This window comes from Prosopis cineraria, unplaced genomic scaffold, assembly GCF_029017545.1.
Source record: "Prosopis cineraria cultivar Desert tree isolate PC_DT_omini unplaced genomic scaffold, ASM2901754v1 PC1, whole genome shotgun sequence".
Classification (NCBI taxonomy): domain Eukaryota; kingdom Viridiplantae; phylum Streptophyta; class Magnoliopsida; order Fabales; family Fabaceae; genus Prosopis; species Prosopis cineraria.
In genome coordinates this window covers 41,531,798-41,551,689 of record NW_026555332.1, presented here as the reverse complement: position 1 = coordinate 41,551,689, position 19,892 = coordinate 41,531,798, and the positions used below count along the sequence as shown (strand labels likewise).

Genomic DNA, 19,892 nt, shown 5'->3' with positions numbered 1-19,892 from the left:
TGTTTTTACTATGCCCGGGATAGAAAATTCTAAAAAAAAAGAAAGTTGTTGTTAATAAAAATTTTATTTTTAAATAAAAAATTATAAAATAAAGCATGTTTAAATTTAAATTTATATGAGGATAATACAGTTTAGATAAAAAAATTTACTGTATATTTATTATTAGCATGAAGTGATAAATCATAAAGTAGTTTATTTGAGAATATAACAAGTTTTTGTTCATGCTCTTGAAATGCATAAGATAGAAAATCTATAATTCTGTTATTTATATGTAAAAGTTATTGTGGCTTGCACACCTATGCAATACATTTATATAATTATATGCTTCAAGTTAATTATATAATGTTAATAAATTTATCTTTCACTATATGCCTAATATTTTCTTAATTGTTGTGTTACTTGTAATATGCGTACATATAATTGACAATAGTATTATAACATGGTTTATACTATTTGTTTAGTTTACAACCATCATAATTATGATTTATGAATAATATTATAACATAAATTGTAGGATGCTTCATTATAGTACATGTTTAATTTTTCTTAAGGTGATACATCGGACATCAAATTTTTTTAAAAAAAACAAGCTAGGTTATATTTTAAATTGTAGGAAGTAATAGAAATTTTGAAAAAAATATTGATATTTTTCTATATACGTAAAGATAGCATATTACAAAGTAGAAGCTATTATTTTTAAGTACACTAAAATAATTTTTTAAATATTTATATTTATATTTATTTTTTGTCTTTTAAGTACTAAAACATTTCCATGCTTTTAAGTACTCATGCATTTTCATGGTTGCATAAATCTAGTTTAGAGACAACGCAGTACCTTTATGTTTGACCCCCCAAAAAAAAAAAAAAACGCAGTTCCTTTATGTCTAATTTTTCTAAGAGTCCCTACTTCAGTAGCTCGCTCTTTTTCCGGTTGCTTGTTTCTGTTTTGGCTTAGGTTGGTGTGATAGTATTATCGTATATTACCCTTTTTTTTAATTAATAAAACTGACTTGTTTTTTTTGGTTTAGAAAACAAAGTAAAGACTAGCGCATCGATTAATAAAACTGAATAGTATTAAATGTGCATATAGGCATTTTCCTAAATGAAAAGAGAGTAATTAAAGAGAGAGCTACGTAGTAGGTGATGAAGAAATCGGAGATAAATTCTCTTCCCTCTGATTTTATGAATAGCGCATCGATTGATTCGAATACCTGCAAGGAACCTCGGACTACATAAAATCTCTACATTAAGCTACCAAAAGAAAGTGGAAACTGTAGCCATGCATCCTTATAAAAGAATGACATGAAGTGTCATAGTATTGGTCCACACGTTAAACATCTTTGGTCTGTTGCCACAGACTGTAGGAAGGTGAGTGCCAGCGCTCTTGATCTGTTGGCCTATGGTACATGTCGATTTCATGGTTGGTGATTTCAGTCTCCATGTCTTTGCAAGTCTTATTCAACATTTTAAGCCAAGAATTCAACCGTGAAGACAATGAAAGCACCAAATGTTAGCTGCACCTTTTTTTCTTTTTTTCTTTTTTTGAAAAAGTAGCACATAAAGGAGCATCAGAACGGAAGTGTCTCATTTGACCAGTGGAGAGACGTGCTCCAGAGGGAATGTCAACAAAGAAGCAACAAGTATTATTAATCATCCATCAACACAAAACTATTTGGAATTTAACACATTTAGCGCCATCATGTGGTGTCAAAACCGCTAGTAACCCAGTCCGATTAACAAAAGTTGATCTCACTCTACCGCTGCAAAATCGTTCATTCATCCATTAAGTGTGGCTGGCAACAATGTGCACCGAATGAGAAGAATTTGATTGGAGTTGGACTGTTTTAATGTGTCACCGCACTAGATTGAAACTCCCACGTGTGGGATCCTTGTTCAGTGCTCTGTGATCCCTGTGCACCGCCCTCCCTAGGGCGGACAGCAGCCACTCCGGTGGTGAGTCTCCCTCTCAAGTCTCAACCTTTGTCCAGCGTTAGCCTAAGGGGTCAGTGAAACTCCACCTCCACGTACAGACGTGCAGCGTCCTGCCTCAGGGCCTTCAGGGTTATTCTGCTTCTCACTCTCACTCCCTCTTAGACCTCACCTTCTCCTCCATTCGATCTTCCTCGCTGCCATTCACTATTCTTTTCGGGTGCAATGTACTGTTCGATATCTCGATTAGTTATGAAATTTAGCAATGGCAATAGTTTGGATTTTCGAGCTGAATGGCTCAATGCATTCTATTTGCTTTGCCCCACTCGCTTCTGGTAAACTTGGCATTTGGCGTTTCTTCATTTTTGCCCCTGCACTTTCATTTCAATCATCTGATCGTTGATTTCTTTGCAGTTTTCAAAACGACTTCTGCTATAGGGCTAAATTCACTTAATCTGTAACCTCTCCTTGTTTATATGCACATAATGATTTCTGAAACTTGTACATTAAGTTGATAAAAGATGAGGCATTTGCCTTCTATTGGAGTTTTGCCTAGAATTTTATTTCTCCGGTATTTTGGTTGTAACAATTAGAAAAGGAGTAAAACTTCTTTCACTATTCCGTTTAGATGTTGACATTTGGTTTACTGGCTTGGGTAATAACACACTTTTCATTTCACCATTTATGTTTGAAGAAGACAAATTTAGGATAGTTATTGATGGTTTTGTTCTCTATCATCAAACCATGAAACAGGGCCCGTTCATGGACTGGGGCATCAGACAGATTTGCAATTTCATGTTCCATTACCACAAGACCATCCTCTTCTGGCTTGGGTGGTATCTTTGGATGGCTCACTGCAGAGACATCTGTGCCCTTACCTCTGGATTTTCCGCTTCCAGGCTCACACTTCCACCTCTTATGCCTGATCATGTTGAACCAGGCAAAACCAAGGTTACTACACTTCCAAATGGTGTCAGGGTGGCCTCTGAAACATCAGCGGTATGGATTGTTGCCTTTTTTAATATGATCTGCCTGTACATTGCTGTTTTCTCCTATGCAATTTAAAATTTAATTTATTTTTCTGTTTATTTTGGTCATTATTCAGACTCCAGCAGGCTTATACGTAGACTGTGGCTCAATCTATGAGACACCATTGTCATTTGGAGCTACACATTTGCTAGAACGTATGGCCTTCAAGAGCACTAGAAACCGTAGCCACTTTCACATAGTTTGTGAGGTCGAGGCAATTGGTGGCAATGTGCAGGCCTCAGCTTCTAGAGAGCAGATGGGTTACACCTTTGATGCTTTGAAGACATATGTTCCTGCAATGGCGGAGCTACTTAATGATTGTGCGAGGAACCCCATGTTTCTTGATTGGGAGGTCAATGAGGAGGTACCTTTCTATATATATATATATATATATATGACTACATGCTTCTTGGAGACAACTCAAAGTTCCTACACTGGTTCTCGATGTAGCTTGAATCAATATTGTCAGGAGAACTAGGCAGTTTAAAGCACTGAACTCTCGAATGCTTGTGGCAGTCATGTATCTCTGAAGTGAGGTAGCCATTTTGATGAAATAAACTAAATAAATAATAAGTTCTATGTTTTTGATCGCTTAAGATGGGCCTTTTTGGTTCAAAGTTCCTTCAACTCACATACCATTGACTGGTTGGTTGCTTAAATGGGGGTAAGCGGGTGATCTTAGTTTAACTTAAAGAGTGAGCACTGCAATTGCAAAAGGCCTTTTACTACTACAGCAGCCAGAGGCGCCAGCTAGCCTTGACTTGTAACCGAGATGATCCTGGCTGGGCTGTTTGCAGGCATGTGCTTCAAAAGCCTTTGAAAACACCAAATTGAATATATCTATGTGGCAAGTGTTATAAAATACCCCTTCTATGCCAAATTATAAGACAAAGTTGGGGTATATTGTTGTCCTAAATATAAGACAATTTGAGAAATATAGGTTTCATTAATGATGCATTTCTAACATTACCCTTCAAGTGGAAAGAGAATTGAAATGATATTATAGCATAATGATTAGATGTATAGGGGTATTTTAAAAGTTTATAGCTTTGTTTTGAAAAAGTAAGTTTGTAAAGTGTTATTATTGAGTTTTATTGGTATGTGCAATATTTTTTAACTTTGTCTTATAATTTGAGATGGAGAGAGTATTTAATTAAGGTTGAATGTGGTAATGTAGTTTCACGTTTTTTAGGCACCTTCATGCTTGTCCTCAGGCATTGTCCCAAAAACTCTGTCATGATGTCGTCTGATTGCAGTTTTAGCATTGGCCCTTTTTATATTTTTTTTCATTTCTTAAGAAAACTTCATCCTTTCTTAACTGTCAAACTGAGTTTACCAGACTGATATTAGAGATTGTGTTACACTGGACTGTGTGGCAGTGTTGCTTAGCAGTTAGTTACACATGCCGCCTATTAGTTGCATGTTTTTTTTTTTTTGGAAGTCACTGCAATAACTTCTATTGCGCTATATGTAGCTTCTGAAGGTGAAAACTGAGATTAATGAAGCCTCCAAAAATCCCCAAGATCTTCTTCTGGAGGCTATTCATTCTGCTGGCTTCATTGGTGCTTCGGCAATTCCACTTTTAGCCCAAGAATCAGCAATAAATCGGCTAAATGGTCCAACTCTGGAAGAGTTTGTTGCAGTAAGTCATGAATTTGATGCATATACTCACAAATATCTCAATGTTTTTCTTTTTCCTACTTATTAATGTATGTAAACTTTGATATTTTATGAATAACCAGGAGAACTACAATGCACCTCGGATGGTACTCGCAAGTTTGGGTGTTGAGCATGAGGAGTTTCTATCGATTGCAGAACCTCTATTATCTGATCTTCCTAGTGTGCCTTGTCTGGAGGAGCCAAAATCAGTGTATACAGGAGGTGATTATTGATGCCAAAGTGAATCAGGGGTATGCATTGTGAATAGGAAAAAGGTTCTGATTCTGTTTGTCACTTCTGCTGAATTTTTAAGTCTAACATCCGTTGAATGTACAGATGACTCATTTTGCTTTTGCCTTTCAACTTCCTGGTGGTTGGCATAAGTTGAAGGATGCAATGATTTTGACTGTTCTTCAGGTCTTGATGATTTCTTCTTCTTGATTTCTTTCTTTGTGTGAGAACTCTCTTCTGTAAAAGGTTGCCAAGGATGTGGCTGAGAATGCATTGTTTAATTAGCTCCTTAAAATATGTTAGCCTTTTTATGTGGAACTAATTGCACTATTTTACTATAGATGCTACTGGGAGGTGGCAGTTCATTCTCAGCAGGTGGACCCGGTAAAGGGATGTATTCAAGGCTTTGTAAGTTATCCCAATATCCAGTTGTGGTTATGATATTGAAGCTTGTAGGATAGAAGGGAAGGAAGGGCTGATGCTTAATTGCGCTTGAGAGGATTATAATATATGATGAGAACTTTCTCTCGTCTGGACCTACATAAGTTTTCTATGTCTTTATTTTTCTGTGTGATTTTGTAAATATGATGCATGAAGATTCCTGCCTCTATGGTTTTCACATGCAGACCTCCGTGTCCTGAATGAGTACCCACAAGTTCATTCTATTTCTTCATTCAACAACATTTACAATAGCAAAGGCTTGTTTGGCGTCCAATTTACAACAGTAACCACATTTGATGTCTTTGCAGTAGATATCATAGTTTATAGATGCATTGGAGCTAATATTAAGGTATGTTTGCATGTAATTAAGTAATTGTCTGGTGCTTCTAATAAACCTTTTCTACAATTCGGAATGGTAATGCTAGAAGGGTTTGCGGCTGTGGGATATGTCAAAGTGCTTCTCGCTATCAAGGCCCACTTAAGTTTTGAAGAATTGGAGATAACCACATAACCATATGTGACCTGTCAATCTCAGCACACTTCTATGTAACTCCCTTTGTTAAGATTCAGATTCATGAGTAGATCATATAGATCAGAATATTCACATGTAGCAGAGATGTTTGAATAGATACCGAAAGTTGAATCACTCTTGGACCATGCAAGCTGGGATATTCACCAGGTATGATATAGGTGAAGAAAGTGGGATTTATGTATGGGATAATCTGTTATGGTATTATTGTATAATGATAGTGGCTGTAATTCTGACAAAGATCTTTGCCATTAGCATAACCTTCTCAGAACTGGGAAGCATGAACCTATTTATTTCCAGATCAATCTACAAACGGTCATTTGTCCGCTCCTCTGCTGGTTGTCACCCAGTAGATCTGTTCATTTTCCTTGAATTATGATTGTCTGCGCAAACTGAATTATTTATTCCTTGTTATTTTTTTGTCATATGACAGTATATTTATGTTTCTGTGTTAGGGGTCAGATTTTGCATCAAGAGCCATGGATATAGCAGTTAACGAGCTTCTTGCCGTTGCTACTCCAGGACAAGGTATGCTAGCATGCTATTCACTTGACTAGTACTTTCCCTTTGGTTAGCCTTCCGCTCATGCTATTGGTTCCTGTCCTCAGTTGACCAGGTACAGTTGTATCTTGGCCAACAAGGCTACCAAATATGCCATTCTGATGAATTTGGAATCTAGAGTATGTGAATTCATCTCAAGTGAAAAATTTCACTTCCCTTTCCTTTCTTTCTCGCACTCTCTCTTTATGTTTGCAACTTATATCTGGTTAACATTAAGCATCGGATCTTTCATTTTTCAGGTGATTGTTGCAGAAGCTATAGGAAGATATAGATTTTGACGTACGGTGAGAGGTATGGCCAGTGTATGAAATTTTCGAATCTCCCATTAATCTGGGTCGATGTGTCAGTATTTGAAGGATGAGTTTTACACGCTGGTCAGGAAACCTGTGGAGAATTTCTTGAAGGCAATTGACGAGGTAACTTTGAATGATATTGCTTCAATTTCTTAGAAGCTCATTTCTTCCCCTCTTGCAATGGCATCACGCGGAGATGGTAATATCCCTGTCCAGACAGAACTTTCTGTCATTGACTTTTATTCTCTTGACGATAACAAGAAATACTAATAATTTGCAATCCTTCATGTGCTTGTTGTTGCAGTTGCTTATGTTTCGAGCTATGATTCAGTGCGCAGCAAGTTCCATTCAAAATGAGAATCCTTGTTAATCCTTCACATGTGGTGGCTTGACGCCAAGCCAAGAGCAGAGAAATGTGGTTAAATTGGGGCCAAAATCCAAAAGAGGAAATGAGTCTGAGCTGAGAATTCAAAGTGCAGCCTGTCCCTAAGAGATTGGTCACAAGATCCCCAAGGCATGCATGTATTACTGTATTAGTATTAGATCACCCCTCAAGGCCTTCTTCTGAGTTCTGAGTCTTGTTTGTAGACGCTGGACACGACAGTATGACTGGCCATGAGGTCTACGGCTCCGTTGGGCTTTTGCCCCTTGGCTAATTAAAAAAGAAAAGTACTTCGTTGATCTTCGAGATTTTTTTTAAAGCATAAAATTATTTTAAAAAATGAAAATTTATTTTTAAATTTTAAAAATTATTGATCATTAATTATTAGTATATAATGTAATTTAAAAAATCAGATGATTTTTTTTTAAATATTTTTAGCTAAATCGGCATGAGTCTTTTTTCATTGGGATTGATGAAAATGACATAGAAAATTCAAGATGATATAATTTATTAATTAAACATTTTTTTTTGTGTATTATAAGAAATTTGAGAAGCAAATCATACTCAGAATGAGTAAACAGTAAGGTTTATTATAGATTTTATTGTTTATCTCGATATATGATATACTAATGACATTGATAATATATTGATAAAATCCTTCCAACCGCTATATATATATATATATATATATATCACAACCGAATTCTCAATCTGCTTTTCTCGTCAAGATTTTTATTTTATATTCTTTTTTTTTTACTGTAATTTCTCGATACTGTTCTTTATAAAATCTCAAAAAATATTGGTTTTGTTCAAAGTCAAGAAAGACTATGTATGTTTCTGCTGTTAATTAGCAACGGGGATGTATGGAGTTATAATTATTCATTAACAAATGGATTGACTAGGGATAATCTATCCTACGTGATTCTACTGCATGTGAAAGATCTGTGGGATGGGAGGCACGCACGCCAAGTGGCATTTAATTTGGTGCTCTTTTATAATTTTCCTCTAAATAACCTGGACCATGCATACATGCATGTATATACTCAAGCTATAGTTTATCACCTTGTGCAAGTAAGAATGTAGCAGAGCTTGCTGAAAATGTTTCTTATAAGAAATTTATTGTAGTTGTTAGCAATTTCCTGCCAAACATGTCATGTCCCAGTTTTAATTGCATTGATTTATATTACACAAGCCGATTGAATTTCTTTTTTTTTTCTTTTTCTTCCTCTTCTCATTTTATTTTTCATTTCATTTTTCTGATACTTGTTGGATTTCATTTTCCTGGTCGTTAATCAAGAAGGCAGATTGGCTTCAATGGTCAAAAGTCAAAACAATATCTTGACGAGTAAAAATGTGGAAACATAGATCATCGGGTAAACTAACATCAACATTGATATCCAAATCATGAGAGAGTCACGCCCACTTCTGTACTTACCTTCTATCTCATTATTCCTTTACTGATCATATGTATACTTGTTTCTCCAACATTAATTCTTCCCTTGCGTGTCATTTTCATTAATTCTTTTTTTGCCATTTCTTTTCAATGCTTAATTATTTCTCTAATCTCCATTTTCTAAACTAATCAAATGTACACACACACACACACACACATATATGTTGGGAATAAGCAATCAAGATTAGATAGATGATCCCACATCCTGAACTAAAGGTGACTAATTGAGTGCTTAATATTCGACCCGGCCTATTCATCTTAACTCCACACCACCTAATTTGAATGTCTTTTCTTTTTCTTTTTTTTTTTGGTGAAGGGTAGTTTGAAATAATATATATATATATATATATATAATTTCAGACCTTTTTTTTTTGTGAAGGATAGTTTGAATATATATATTGTTTCAGAACTTTTTTTTTTGTGGAGGGTAATTTGAAATTTATTAAATCATCGTTAATTAATAACATCTACGTTTGCGCAAAATTATACCGCATGTGATATGAAATAATGTTGTTTTCTTGGGGGCACCATTCCATAGGATGTTGATGTTAATTAATTAGTCCCCTCCACTATAGTAAATATGAGTTATCAACATAAAAGTGCCACGTGTATGCACTTCACTTACCTTTAAGAAGCCCATTTTTTTCAAAGATATATCTTACTTGTTTATATATATATATATATATATATATAATTCCACAAAGATAGGAAGAGTCAAGCATTATGGGATGGGATGATCAGGGGAATATGGTTTTCCCATATGTTCTTTTTCTTAATAATATTGTTAATCACTCACCTTAATGATTTTATACTTGTTTAATGAAAGCTCTGATGATGGCATTTTTGTCTCCCACTTCAAAATGTTAAGGGAGCCCTTATGTCTGTTTGCTGTGATTATAAAGCTGCATTACCATTTTAATCATATATTATTGAAAATGGATAGTAACTGCTTGAAAATAGCAGTACACTTTAACTTAACCTCAATATTTAAGTTGATAAATTCTTCTTCTTTATTACATATTAATTATTAAATCTAATTGTATACATATAGAATATAGAATTTTCCACGTAAGCTCAAATCTAGTCACTCCTAACAAATATATATAGCATTTATATCTACACATAATATCTTTTTATTATTGATAATAATTCTATGGGTTATCAGAATAATTACAGTTAATAATGTTCCAATAAATAATTGAGAACATGAACAAAAAGGAAAATACCGCACAGCAAGACCCAATAATGGTCAATTTTTAAATGAATCTCCGTTTGGCCTCCAGCTCTAGAATTTAAATAAACCGTCCTAAGCATTGTGCTGCCTTAAAAATATTATTGAATATAGTGCTGCAAGGAACATAAAAGAAACGCCATCGTGAGATCATAAGAGAGACACAAATGTGATTACGTGTGGAAAATCTGATTTAAGATATAAACTTAAGGGCCGAAGCAGCCATACGAGTTGGTTAGTCAAACTGTCAAAGGTGAGCTTTAAATCCACATATATAATATGAAAACAATGTGTTTGATGTGCTTTTATGCCATTGGTCAAAGGCAGGAAACTCGAAAATGATGTGGCATAAGTTGACTGTATTATTTGGACCAATTTGAGTTTTCATTTTTTTTTTCCCGGGGAAATTATGGACTTAAAGGAGAGGACATATTCTATTCTTTGTGCGTGTGTGAGGTTGTCTGAAGGTAGGTATTATTTGATAAAATAAATACAATTCTCTTTTTTTAAAAAGAATTATCTACTAAACAATTGCATTAAACATTCACAAGCTGCAGAGTGGATTAGTGCAGATCAAAGACATGGAATGTTGAGGTAAAAGAAAAAAAAATAAAGATAATAAAGATAATTAAATGGAAAAATAATTAAATAGAATAAAAAGAAAGGAAAGGACAAGAGGGGGACAAGAGGGGAATACTGCAAAACATGATTAAGGAGGGGGAAGGGAGACTCCATCATGTTGGGTCTCCCAAGATTGATAAACGTGAACTCTAACCCATCATCTTATTATCTATTTGCCTCTCTCCCTGGGCTCCACTCGCTCCCCACCGGACCCCACTCAGTGCCCCGGCCCCTCTTCTGTTCATCCATACTTCATTATACGCTACACTCTCCTTCTCACGCATCATTCAAGTATACAGGTACAAGACAACCACTGGGCATACTATCAGTATTCATTATTGTACGCTAATCCCATGTCTAATTGCCATCATTTATATCTTCTTGAGGCGTAAACTGTGGATCTTTTTTTTATCTTTTGATAAATTCATTCTATATATATATATATATAAATCCTTATACGGATCGGTTACCGATAATACATAAACATTTTAATAACCCTTTTGCAGGAGCTACACTGATCCCATATATATTGAAGTAATTTGAAAGTAAAAAAGGGGATAGAAAATAATAGAATGGGGGCTTATGGTCCACGTTGGATATATATATATATATATATATATTTAAAGAGAAGAAATGAATTAAGAAGAAAAGAGGAGTAATTAGAAGGGGTGGTGGTGGTCCATCAAGTACACTGCTGATTTGCCTTCTTGCTTCTCAAGCAACCTCCTAATACTCTCTCTTTCTGTGTGTGCGCACCAAAACATTCATGGCGAAAGCATAATGATCACTACTCCAGCTCAAGATCCATGTGACTTCCTATCATCCCTTTTTCCCGTATTTCAAATCTCCCTGTCCCTCTCTCCCCCCCCCCCCCCCCTCGTTTTGGGTTTACCCCATATAACTCAAATCTGACGGCAATAATCTCTTATACATGCAAAACTTATCAGACCGTAAATTTTCCTGATCACTACTCTCGTCTTCTCTTACTCAAACTCAAACTTCCCATCTTCATTAATATCGCACGTAATGGGAACAACTGAGTTGTTTTAACTTATTTCATTCTACTGGGTCCAACAAGTTTAATAGTCACTATTCACACACGCACACACCTACCAGATTGACTTAAAGTAGTGTATACTGGGGGGAGGGCAAAATGCAAAGAGTTAAAAGATCCCTCACGAGCGTCACTTGGGTTTACCGACTTATTCATTTAATTTTACAAGTTGACTGGCAATATAACCTCAGAAATCTTAATTTTAACATATGAACTCCCAATGAATCTCACTAATTTCACCGGGCAGCAGCCATTGGAGTTTTAGTTGAAAATGTTAGCTTCGGGCATGTTACTCACAATTAAAAAAATTTAAGGGTCCCCACCTTTTCAAGTTTAAAGGATAAATTGCACAATTGTCTTAGATTGAGAAATATATATTCTTTATGTTTTAGGTGTCAATCCAATCCATTCTTTATAAGTTAGGGAGTTGAGTATATATGTATGTAAACTTGACGTTACTTTTTCAGAGATCAAATTAAAGTTGATATTTTAAGATCATCAGTTCATATAATTTTTATATTTATCAATTAATAACTAATTTTTAATGATGGTCTTATATGATTGTTGAAAATACATAATTTTAATCATGAGTGACGATTACTGATTAGATATACAATAATATTTTGTCTATTTTAATAAATCTAATATATTGCATTCATACTCATTAATTACACACAAAAAACTTATTTGTTCATAAAATATAAATTGTCAAATAAATTTATGTTTTAAATAATTATGCAATGTAATACACTTGGTCCAAAATATAGGACATTCGGTAACTTTTTTATAATTATTTTTTAACTATACTCCCACTTTATTTATTAATCTTTTAAAAAAAATGATGCATTAAAATTTTAATTATCATTATAAAAATACTTATATAAGATATTTAATAAGGGTAAAATTGAAAAGACGTAAATTTTTTAAAAAAATTAAGTTTTCAATTAAATTTTTTTAAAAATCATGAATTAATTATTAATGTTTTATATTTTGGTCTGTAGGGAGTAGTTGTCTCTATGCAAATCAAAAAATTAAAAAATTCAAAATAAAAAAATGGGTCTCAAAAACATAAAATTCCTTTTTTGTTGAATTAGGTGAAGATTGGGTACGTCATATTATTTGTAGTTTATTTAATGAAAATATGAAATTCATATATCCTAACGTTAATTATATATAATAAAGAATGAAAAAGTAAAAATTAAATATGCATTATGTTATAAAAATAAAATTAATTAAAAAAATATCATATAAAATTTTGTATAAAAAATTTGAGATATTTTAATTGAATAGATAAACATGAAGCTTGACCTACGAATTTCTCGGTTAATTGTGGTATTAAGTAAAATAATCGGTGTGCTTTTGAGCAATAGGCGTACAAACAGATCGGAATGGCCGTTTAATTTGGTGCCTTTTGCTTTTGTAGTCAAGGCTCAAACAAAGGTGTAGCCTGAGGCAGGAGAGAGAATTAGGAGCTTTATAGAGAGAGAAAGAGAGATAAGAAGAAAAAAATAAAATAAAATAAAATAATAAAAGAAGAACCGGGTTTTCTTGCTTTCTATCTTGTTTCTTTGTTTTTCCTTCTTCCTTTTCTTTCTTTGCCTGCGTCTCTTTCTTCTCTCTCTCACAAACCGCCTACAACATACTGACTGATACATGAGCTTCTTAAATTGGCAAAGGCTTTAAAGGTTCCTATGTGTGCTTGAAGCAGCCAGCTTTTTCTTTTTATTACTATTTTTCCTCACTGCCCCTTCAGTTAAAGACTTTAAAGTTGAGGGAATTCTGATGTTTTTCGTGGTTAAAGCAGGTTTATAGTTCAATCCCACCGCGACAGTTTCTTCTTTTCCTCCTTCCTCCTCCTCCTCCTCCTTTCTTGTTTCCTCCGTTTTTCTCTTCTCTCCTTCTTCTGCATATACACACGCCTCTCTTGTTCACGTCGCGGCTTTTGGATTGATTTCTTCTCTCTGCTCAAGTACTTAAGAATTGATATTTTCAATTTGGTTGAATTGAAGGTTCTTCGTCTCTCTGTGATGTTTGTTTTGATTATTATTTGCTACGTTGACGTCATCTAGTTTCTCAATCGAATCATCCGCAGCAGTGGCTGAAGCATCTATGTCTTGATATAAGGTTGACAAACTCGTGAAAATGATTTGGCCAGTATCAAGGCGATCTTGTTTTGTTATTATTTTCACTTCCCAGTCATGGAAAATGATTGAAACTCACCCTTCATCCATTTCCCTTCCTTGTTTCTGGAAATTTTAGCCTTCGATCTCATGAATCAAGCTCTTGGAATAGTTCCAAGAGAGAGAGAGCATATAGAAGAAGCTGGCTCATCATCAGTGGCTGCGGACTGTTGCATAGAAAGAGAAATCGTGAAGAAAGGAGAATAGCATGAACAAGATGAGCAATTTGAGCTCTGTGAACAGTTGTGATCTGATAGATGCGAAGCTTGAAGAGCATCAGTTGTGTGGATCCAAGCAGTGCCCTGGTTGCGGACACAAGTTTGAAACCAAACCGGTACGGCCACACAAAATCTCTCTTTATTATTCTTTCCTTCAACCAAAAGCTTTTGACAACATGTATTTCAAGAATCATAGACTAAAAAGCATATATATCATATGTATACATGCATATGGGAGCTTATTTCTATTCTCGGACTAATTTGCGATCTGATTATGCTATATGTTTTCCTTTTCCCGCTCCTCTTCCATGGCTATTAATTCCCCAAAGTTTATGTATTTGTTAAAGCTCTCGTCTTCTTTCTTTGATTCTCTCTTTCTCTTTTGCTCTTTCTCATATATTCTTCTCCTTTTTTTTGTTTTTTGGCTTTCGTTTTTATTTTGAAATTCACAGGACTGGCTAGGTCTTCCGGCTGGCGTGAAGTTTGATCCGACGGACCAAGAACTAATCGAACACCTCGAAGCCAAAGTGGAGTCCAAGAACATGAAATCTCACCCTTTGATCGACGAGTTCATTCCCACTATTGAAGGAGAAGATGGAATTTGTTATACCCATCCTGAGAAACTCCCAGGTCTCACAAAGATTCTTAAACAGTCATGTTTTGTTGATCATATCCAAGTTGCTACATTTTACTCATTATTATTCTTAATTACCACTCAACCACCTCAGTTAGTCTAGGACTTAGGCTTTACTCTGTGTGTGTGTGTGTGTGTGTGTGTTCTTTTTTTTTTTTTTAATGGATAATTTTGTGAAGCAGGTCACCTAAATGGACCTAACTTTGATTTATGCAGGAGTAACAAGGGACGGGTTGAGTAGGCACTTCTTTCACAGACCTTCGAAGGCTTACACGACCGGAACAAGAAAGAGGAGAAAAATCCAGAACGAGAGCGAGATGCAAGGAGGAGAAACGCGGTGGCACAAGACGGGGAAGACGAGGCCGGTGATGGTGAACGGCAAGCAAAAGGGCTGCAAGAAGATTCTCGTGCTCTACACCAACTTCGGCAAGAACCGAAAGCCCGAGAAGACCAACTGGGTGATGCATCAGTACCATCTGGGCCAGCACGAGGAGGAGAAAGAAGGAGAGCTCGTCGTGTCCAAGATTTTCTACCAGACTCAGCCCAGACAGTGCAATTGGTCCGACAGGTCAGCCACCACCGGCGAACCCAGCGGCGACTTCGTTAATGCCAATAGCAGGAGAGACAGTGGGAGTGGGAGCTGTTCTTCTTCTAAGGAGATCAACAACGTTGTTGTCACAGCTCACAGGGATGATCAGATGTCCGCGGTCGTCGGTGTTGTTCCTCCCATGTCGTCGTACCTTCATCATCACCATCATCATCCCTTGGATATTCAACAACACCTCAAACCCGACCACTTTGGATTCATTCCGTTCCGGAAAAGCTTTGACGAGGTACATACACTCATACAAATATTTGGTAATTAACATGAAAGGGATCATAGCTCTCCAGGATGATAATTAATAATAAGCATGCACGAAAGTCTTAGGGTAGATAAATTGTTGGATTTCCCTCTTTCTAACAGCTGAGTGTTGACATGTAACCTTTGCTTGCATACACAGCATGTGCCATACTTATGGTTCTGACTTCTTCATAAATCAACGTCACCTAACTACCGATTGTTAATTCACCAACCGAAAAAGAGAACAGTGCTTGAAAGTAATTAAAATCATGCCACACAATTTGATGTATATAATCGAACATCTAGCAAGAAACTTATCAAAATTAAATGGACGATGATGATACACACACACACACTAACAAAATAGGTATACATGATGAATGGCAGGTGGGAATAGGAGAGGGTTCAATGGGGAGAGATCAAGTGCAGCCATCAGGCGAAGAAGTTAATGAAGGACAAAGGCAGCAACAGCAACATCATCATCATCAAGTGGCTCAGCATCATCAGCAACATCAGAATATGGCGACCACGACAGCTTTCCATATAGGCAGGCCTTCACTTCCGATCTCTAACATAATCTCTCCTCCACCTCTCCACCACACTTCCATCATCCTCGATGATAACTCCTACCATGTCTCCAGAATCATGCTCCAAAACGACAACTTTCAGGTGAATTTCCCAATCCCACCTCATCCATCTTTTTAACTTTATTTTTAAGGTAGATTGTCTTTATATGTTTCCCGTCATATTTGCACTTTAATGTGTTTAACACACAGAGTGAACCATGAAATATACTTCCTCCATATCACAATATAGGATATTTTTTAGAAATCTTGTTTGGTACAAAATATAAAATACTGGGTAACTTTTATAATTATTTTTTAATTACACCTCTACTTCCTTTATTACTCTTTTTTAGAAAAAAAATGTGTTGAAATTTTAATTATCATTATCAAAGAATTTATAATGAGAGTAAAATTTGAAAAATGTAAATTTTTTTAAAATTAGCTTTCAGCTAACATTTTTTTAATACCATGAGTAGTTATCAATGTCTTATATTTTGGTCCGGAGGGAGTATAATGAACATTTCATCTATAATTAAATGCGCCGGGGGATGGAGGTTAATTATGATGAGAATTTATTAATTAGTTGGTGCGTCTCTTAATTTTCATGAGATATCATGGACTATATTACGTAGGGGGGAAGTGAGGCAGTCAATGAGGTAATAAGTTGGGGAAATTAAGTCTGAAATGGACTACATGAGCCTGCATGGTATTATGCATGAGGAAGATTCACAACGGGTGGCTTTCAGTGTAGGCTAAATCGCGAGCATAGACTGTCTTCTTTACCTTTTTAATATTGTTGAAACATGATGATTATGATTTGTGCTTTGAATTTGATGATGTTGTGTCCTTTAGAAATGCGCATATAAGTGTGTGAGAGTGAGAGAGTGAGTGTGTGCATATATAATAAATAGTAATGGACGTGGGATGGCAGCAACAGCAGCAGCAACATCATAAACTAGGAGGAAGCTCTGCGTCTGGTTTGGAGGAACTCATAATGGGATGCACTTCATCAACTGATATTAAAGCGGTGAGTAACAACTTTTTGACTCTGAAATATATGAACTTTGTGTCTCATGATGCCAACTAGAGAGAGAGAGAGAGAGGTAGTGAAGAATTTATTTTATTTTTTAAATAAATTTTCTTAAAAAAGAATACGGTAATTTTTTATTATTTTGTTTGAATTAAAGACTAAAAACCTTTTTCTTCTTTATCTCTTTATCTCTTCTATCCCCTCCCTTTAATTTGTTCTCTTCGTATAGGCATATCCAGACACGGAATATATCTTTTCTAAGAGTAATTAACTAGTACCTTGAAGAATTTTCCTTTTCTCCCTTTCTTTTTTTAAAAAAAAAAAAAGCAACTGAAGTATACACAAGAGTTTCCATATGCATACCTTTCGATTCAAAATGGGGGAATTAAGAGAGAGATTTTAATTTAAAATTAATATTTGGAAAAAAGATTTCAATCTATTTTTCCTTAAAATATATGTTGATTAATGAATCGGAAAATGGTTTATTTCAGTTGAAATAAATAGTGTTCTTTATTCTCCTCAATTATATTTAAATATTATATGAACATTTGTGCACTACAGGATATATTTATAAATGCTAAGATATGTGAATGGAAGAAAATATCCGGGACTGTGAATGGAAGTTATAAAGAGAAAGAGATCGATATCCTCTTCTCTTTATTTCATTCTTGAACTGTGCACAATAGAAAAACTTGTGCGTTTTTCTTCCCATTGATAAGACTTCTCCTAAAAGTCGGTTCTAAATGGAATTTATTTATTTATAATCGAGGAAAAAAAAATCGAGGAAGATGATAATGACTCGAAACCCTTTTTCTCATGCCTTGCCTTTTTAGTTATTAGACTTAGCTAGTGGGCATTGACATTAATTGACCATGAGGTGGAAAAGCAGCCACCCCCTCAAGTGCTTCATTTCCTTTATCTTTCATTGCTTCCTCTCTGGAAATTAATTATATGCTTTCATCACACAAACCCTAACCCTAGTTCTTTTTACATGTACGTGGATGTATATAATTTCTCACGCAGGAATCATCAGTCTCCGTCACAAACCCTCAAGAAGCTGAATGGCTCAAATACTCTTACTGGCCCGACCCGGATAACCCAGATCATCACGGGTAGTAGAGAGAGGAGGGAAAATACAAAAAAAAAATATTTAAAAAAATTACAAAGAGAGATTGATGGACCAAGTCAGTGTCGTCGTCGTCGTCATAAGTACGTAGGGGAGGCCAACCCCCAAGTTTCTTTGCATCAAAAAGGCCAAAGAGGCCGAAATCAAATCGTCCATGGTTTGCTCTTTTACTTTCTTTTCTTCCATCAGCGGCGGCTTGTTTCAATATTGCCTTTGTGAATTAGCTCTCAACAGAACAAAGCTGGAATTAAAGACCATACCAGAGAGTGAGAAAATGAAGAAGAAAATCAAACAAGAAGAAAAGAAACCAAAGAAAGGCTGCCCCTACCTTCTGACACATTGAGGGATGAGTCGAACGTAATTGCATCGTCCTCCATCACTATTATCATTACAATATATATATATATATATATATTTCATCTTTGTTGTTATGATCTGCATATTATTTTATTATTTTTAGATGCTTGCATAATTATGTCTTCTCGTTTCTTTATACAAGAAATATACGAATGAGTTTGTACGTGCAATTCCTGCAAACGGCCGTCTTAGTTGCCTTTTTTTTTTTCGCTGTGATTATTCATGTTTTGTTTAATGCCATGAATATGATTTATTTACGCAGAAATGAAGCGTCTCAAGAGTTTTTCATGTTGGGGCCTCACTTTCCACTTCTTTTTTTGAAAGATGCAATAGTAATCAGGTCGATCTAGCTCAGAATGCATGTCTCTCTTACATTTAGTACCGACATGACGTGGAACTGCATGTTGAAGTGTACGTAGTAGTCCCGAATAATATACACACACATACATATATAAGAAATTCATGCCTTTGATTTTTTGGATTAATTTCTTATATACATAGCGCTTAAACGAGCAATGTATCATGTGATTTTATATATTACATGGGATCAAGAAAATATGTTTTAAAAAATGAGCTTAGCTTATAGCAACTCAATATTTAAATTTTTTTTACATATATATATATATATATAAGCTTTTACATTGAAATAGTATATCGGTTTATGCATCCCTTTAAATATCTCCTGTTTTTATTTGCGTTCATAATAACCCACTCATTATGCTAAAACGTACCTTAATATTGGGTAAATGAAGCAATCGTACGTATTTCTAGCGGTTTAACTATTCCATCTAATTTGCACCATGAACAGTACAAATCTCGCAAAATGACACTATCGTAACTTTCGTTAGTTCCGATGTGCTCACCAAACAGAAAGAAAATTTACTTTGGGTGATGAGTCTCGAGAAAATCTTTTAGCATTGATGGGTCCGCTGAACTGTCGAAGGAAATCTATGTAGTACATGTTTAAAAATTAATTAAACTTAACGTTATAATTTGGTCGTGAAACTAATTCACTTTTGATAATTTCGCCATATATATGTTACTAAAGGCATCTATCTATCATCTGGGTTGTGTCTGTGACAAAAAGAAAAGAAAAGAAAAGGAAAGGAAAGGAAAGCAATACGGAACCGGAGTTCAAATATATCACTGAATCGTAGAATTTTATAAGCAAGGCTTGTTTTTTTACGATATGGTTTTTGATTTTAAAAGGGAGGGATGAGAAACCAAGTGTTACTAGGAGACGACAGAGAAGCACCTTTATTGCTTTATTCTGCGTTAGATTCGAGCTTTTGGTGCAGTATTATTAGAGTTAAAGAAGCGCTTATCCCACCACCCATATCTGATATGTCACTCAGCAACGTGCAAGCCATCTTTTTCCTTCACGGGACATGCATGCAATAAAGCGAGAAATTCAAGATGTAGGGGGAGGGAGCAACTTCATGGTAGTTTCTCAGGGGAATAAAGAGGGAACAGAGAATAATAAGACAAGAATAAACTTTTTGGTTCTTTCATTTCCCTCCTCTTTTA

The 19,892-nt window shown here is 35.2% G+C and overlaps 1 protein-coding gene and 1 pseudogene across 2 annotated transcripts; both read left to right on the top strand.

Moving 5' to 3' along the window:
• The first annotated feature begins 2,154 nt into the window (after positions 1-2,154).
• LOC129301705 (mitochondrial-processing peptidase subunit alpha-like) lies at positions 2,155-7,353 on the top strand (annotated as a pseudogene).
• Positions 7,354-13,011: 5,658 nt separating this feature from the next.
• LOC129291290 (NAC domain-containing protein 75) lies at positions 13,012-18,653 on the top strand. Of its 2 annotated transcripts, XM_054928584.1 has the most exons (7): positions 13,012-13,537; positions 13,673-13,927; positions 14,264-14,441; positions 14,662-15,278; positions 15,674-15,955; positions 16,784-16,879; positions 17,906-18,653. In XM_054928584.1, exons 2-7 carry the CDS (start codon positions 13,802-13,804, stop codon positions 17,996-17,998), a joined length of 1,392 nt encoding a protein of 463 aa, XP_054784559.1. In that variant the 5' UTR covers positions 13,012-13,537; positions 13,673-13,801; the 3' UTR covers positions 17,999-18,653. The 2 variants fall into 2 exon arrangements, with proteins under 2 accessions (XP_054784559.1, XP_054784551.1); XM_054928576.1 differs by having other exon boundaries at positions 13,012-13,927.
• The last annotated feature ends 1,239 nt before the right edge of the window (positions 18,654-19,892 follow it).

What these genes read in the sequence shown, in the direction of transcription:
- LOC129291290 (XM_054928584.1), top strand. Translation starts at nt 13,802, where the DNA reads ATGAACAAGATGAGCAATTTGAGCTCTGTGAACAGTTGTGATCTGATA. An exon ending in ACAAGTTTGAAACCAAACCG is followed by an intron (nt 13,928 to 14,263) that starts GTACGGCCACAC and finishes TGAAATTCACAG; the next exon opens with GACTGGCTAGGTCTTCCGGC. An exon ending in CATCAACTGATATTAAAGCG is followed by an intron (nt 16,880 to 17,905) that starts GTGAGTAACAAC and finishes TTTCTCACGCAG; the next exon opens with GAATCATCAGTCTCCGTCAC.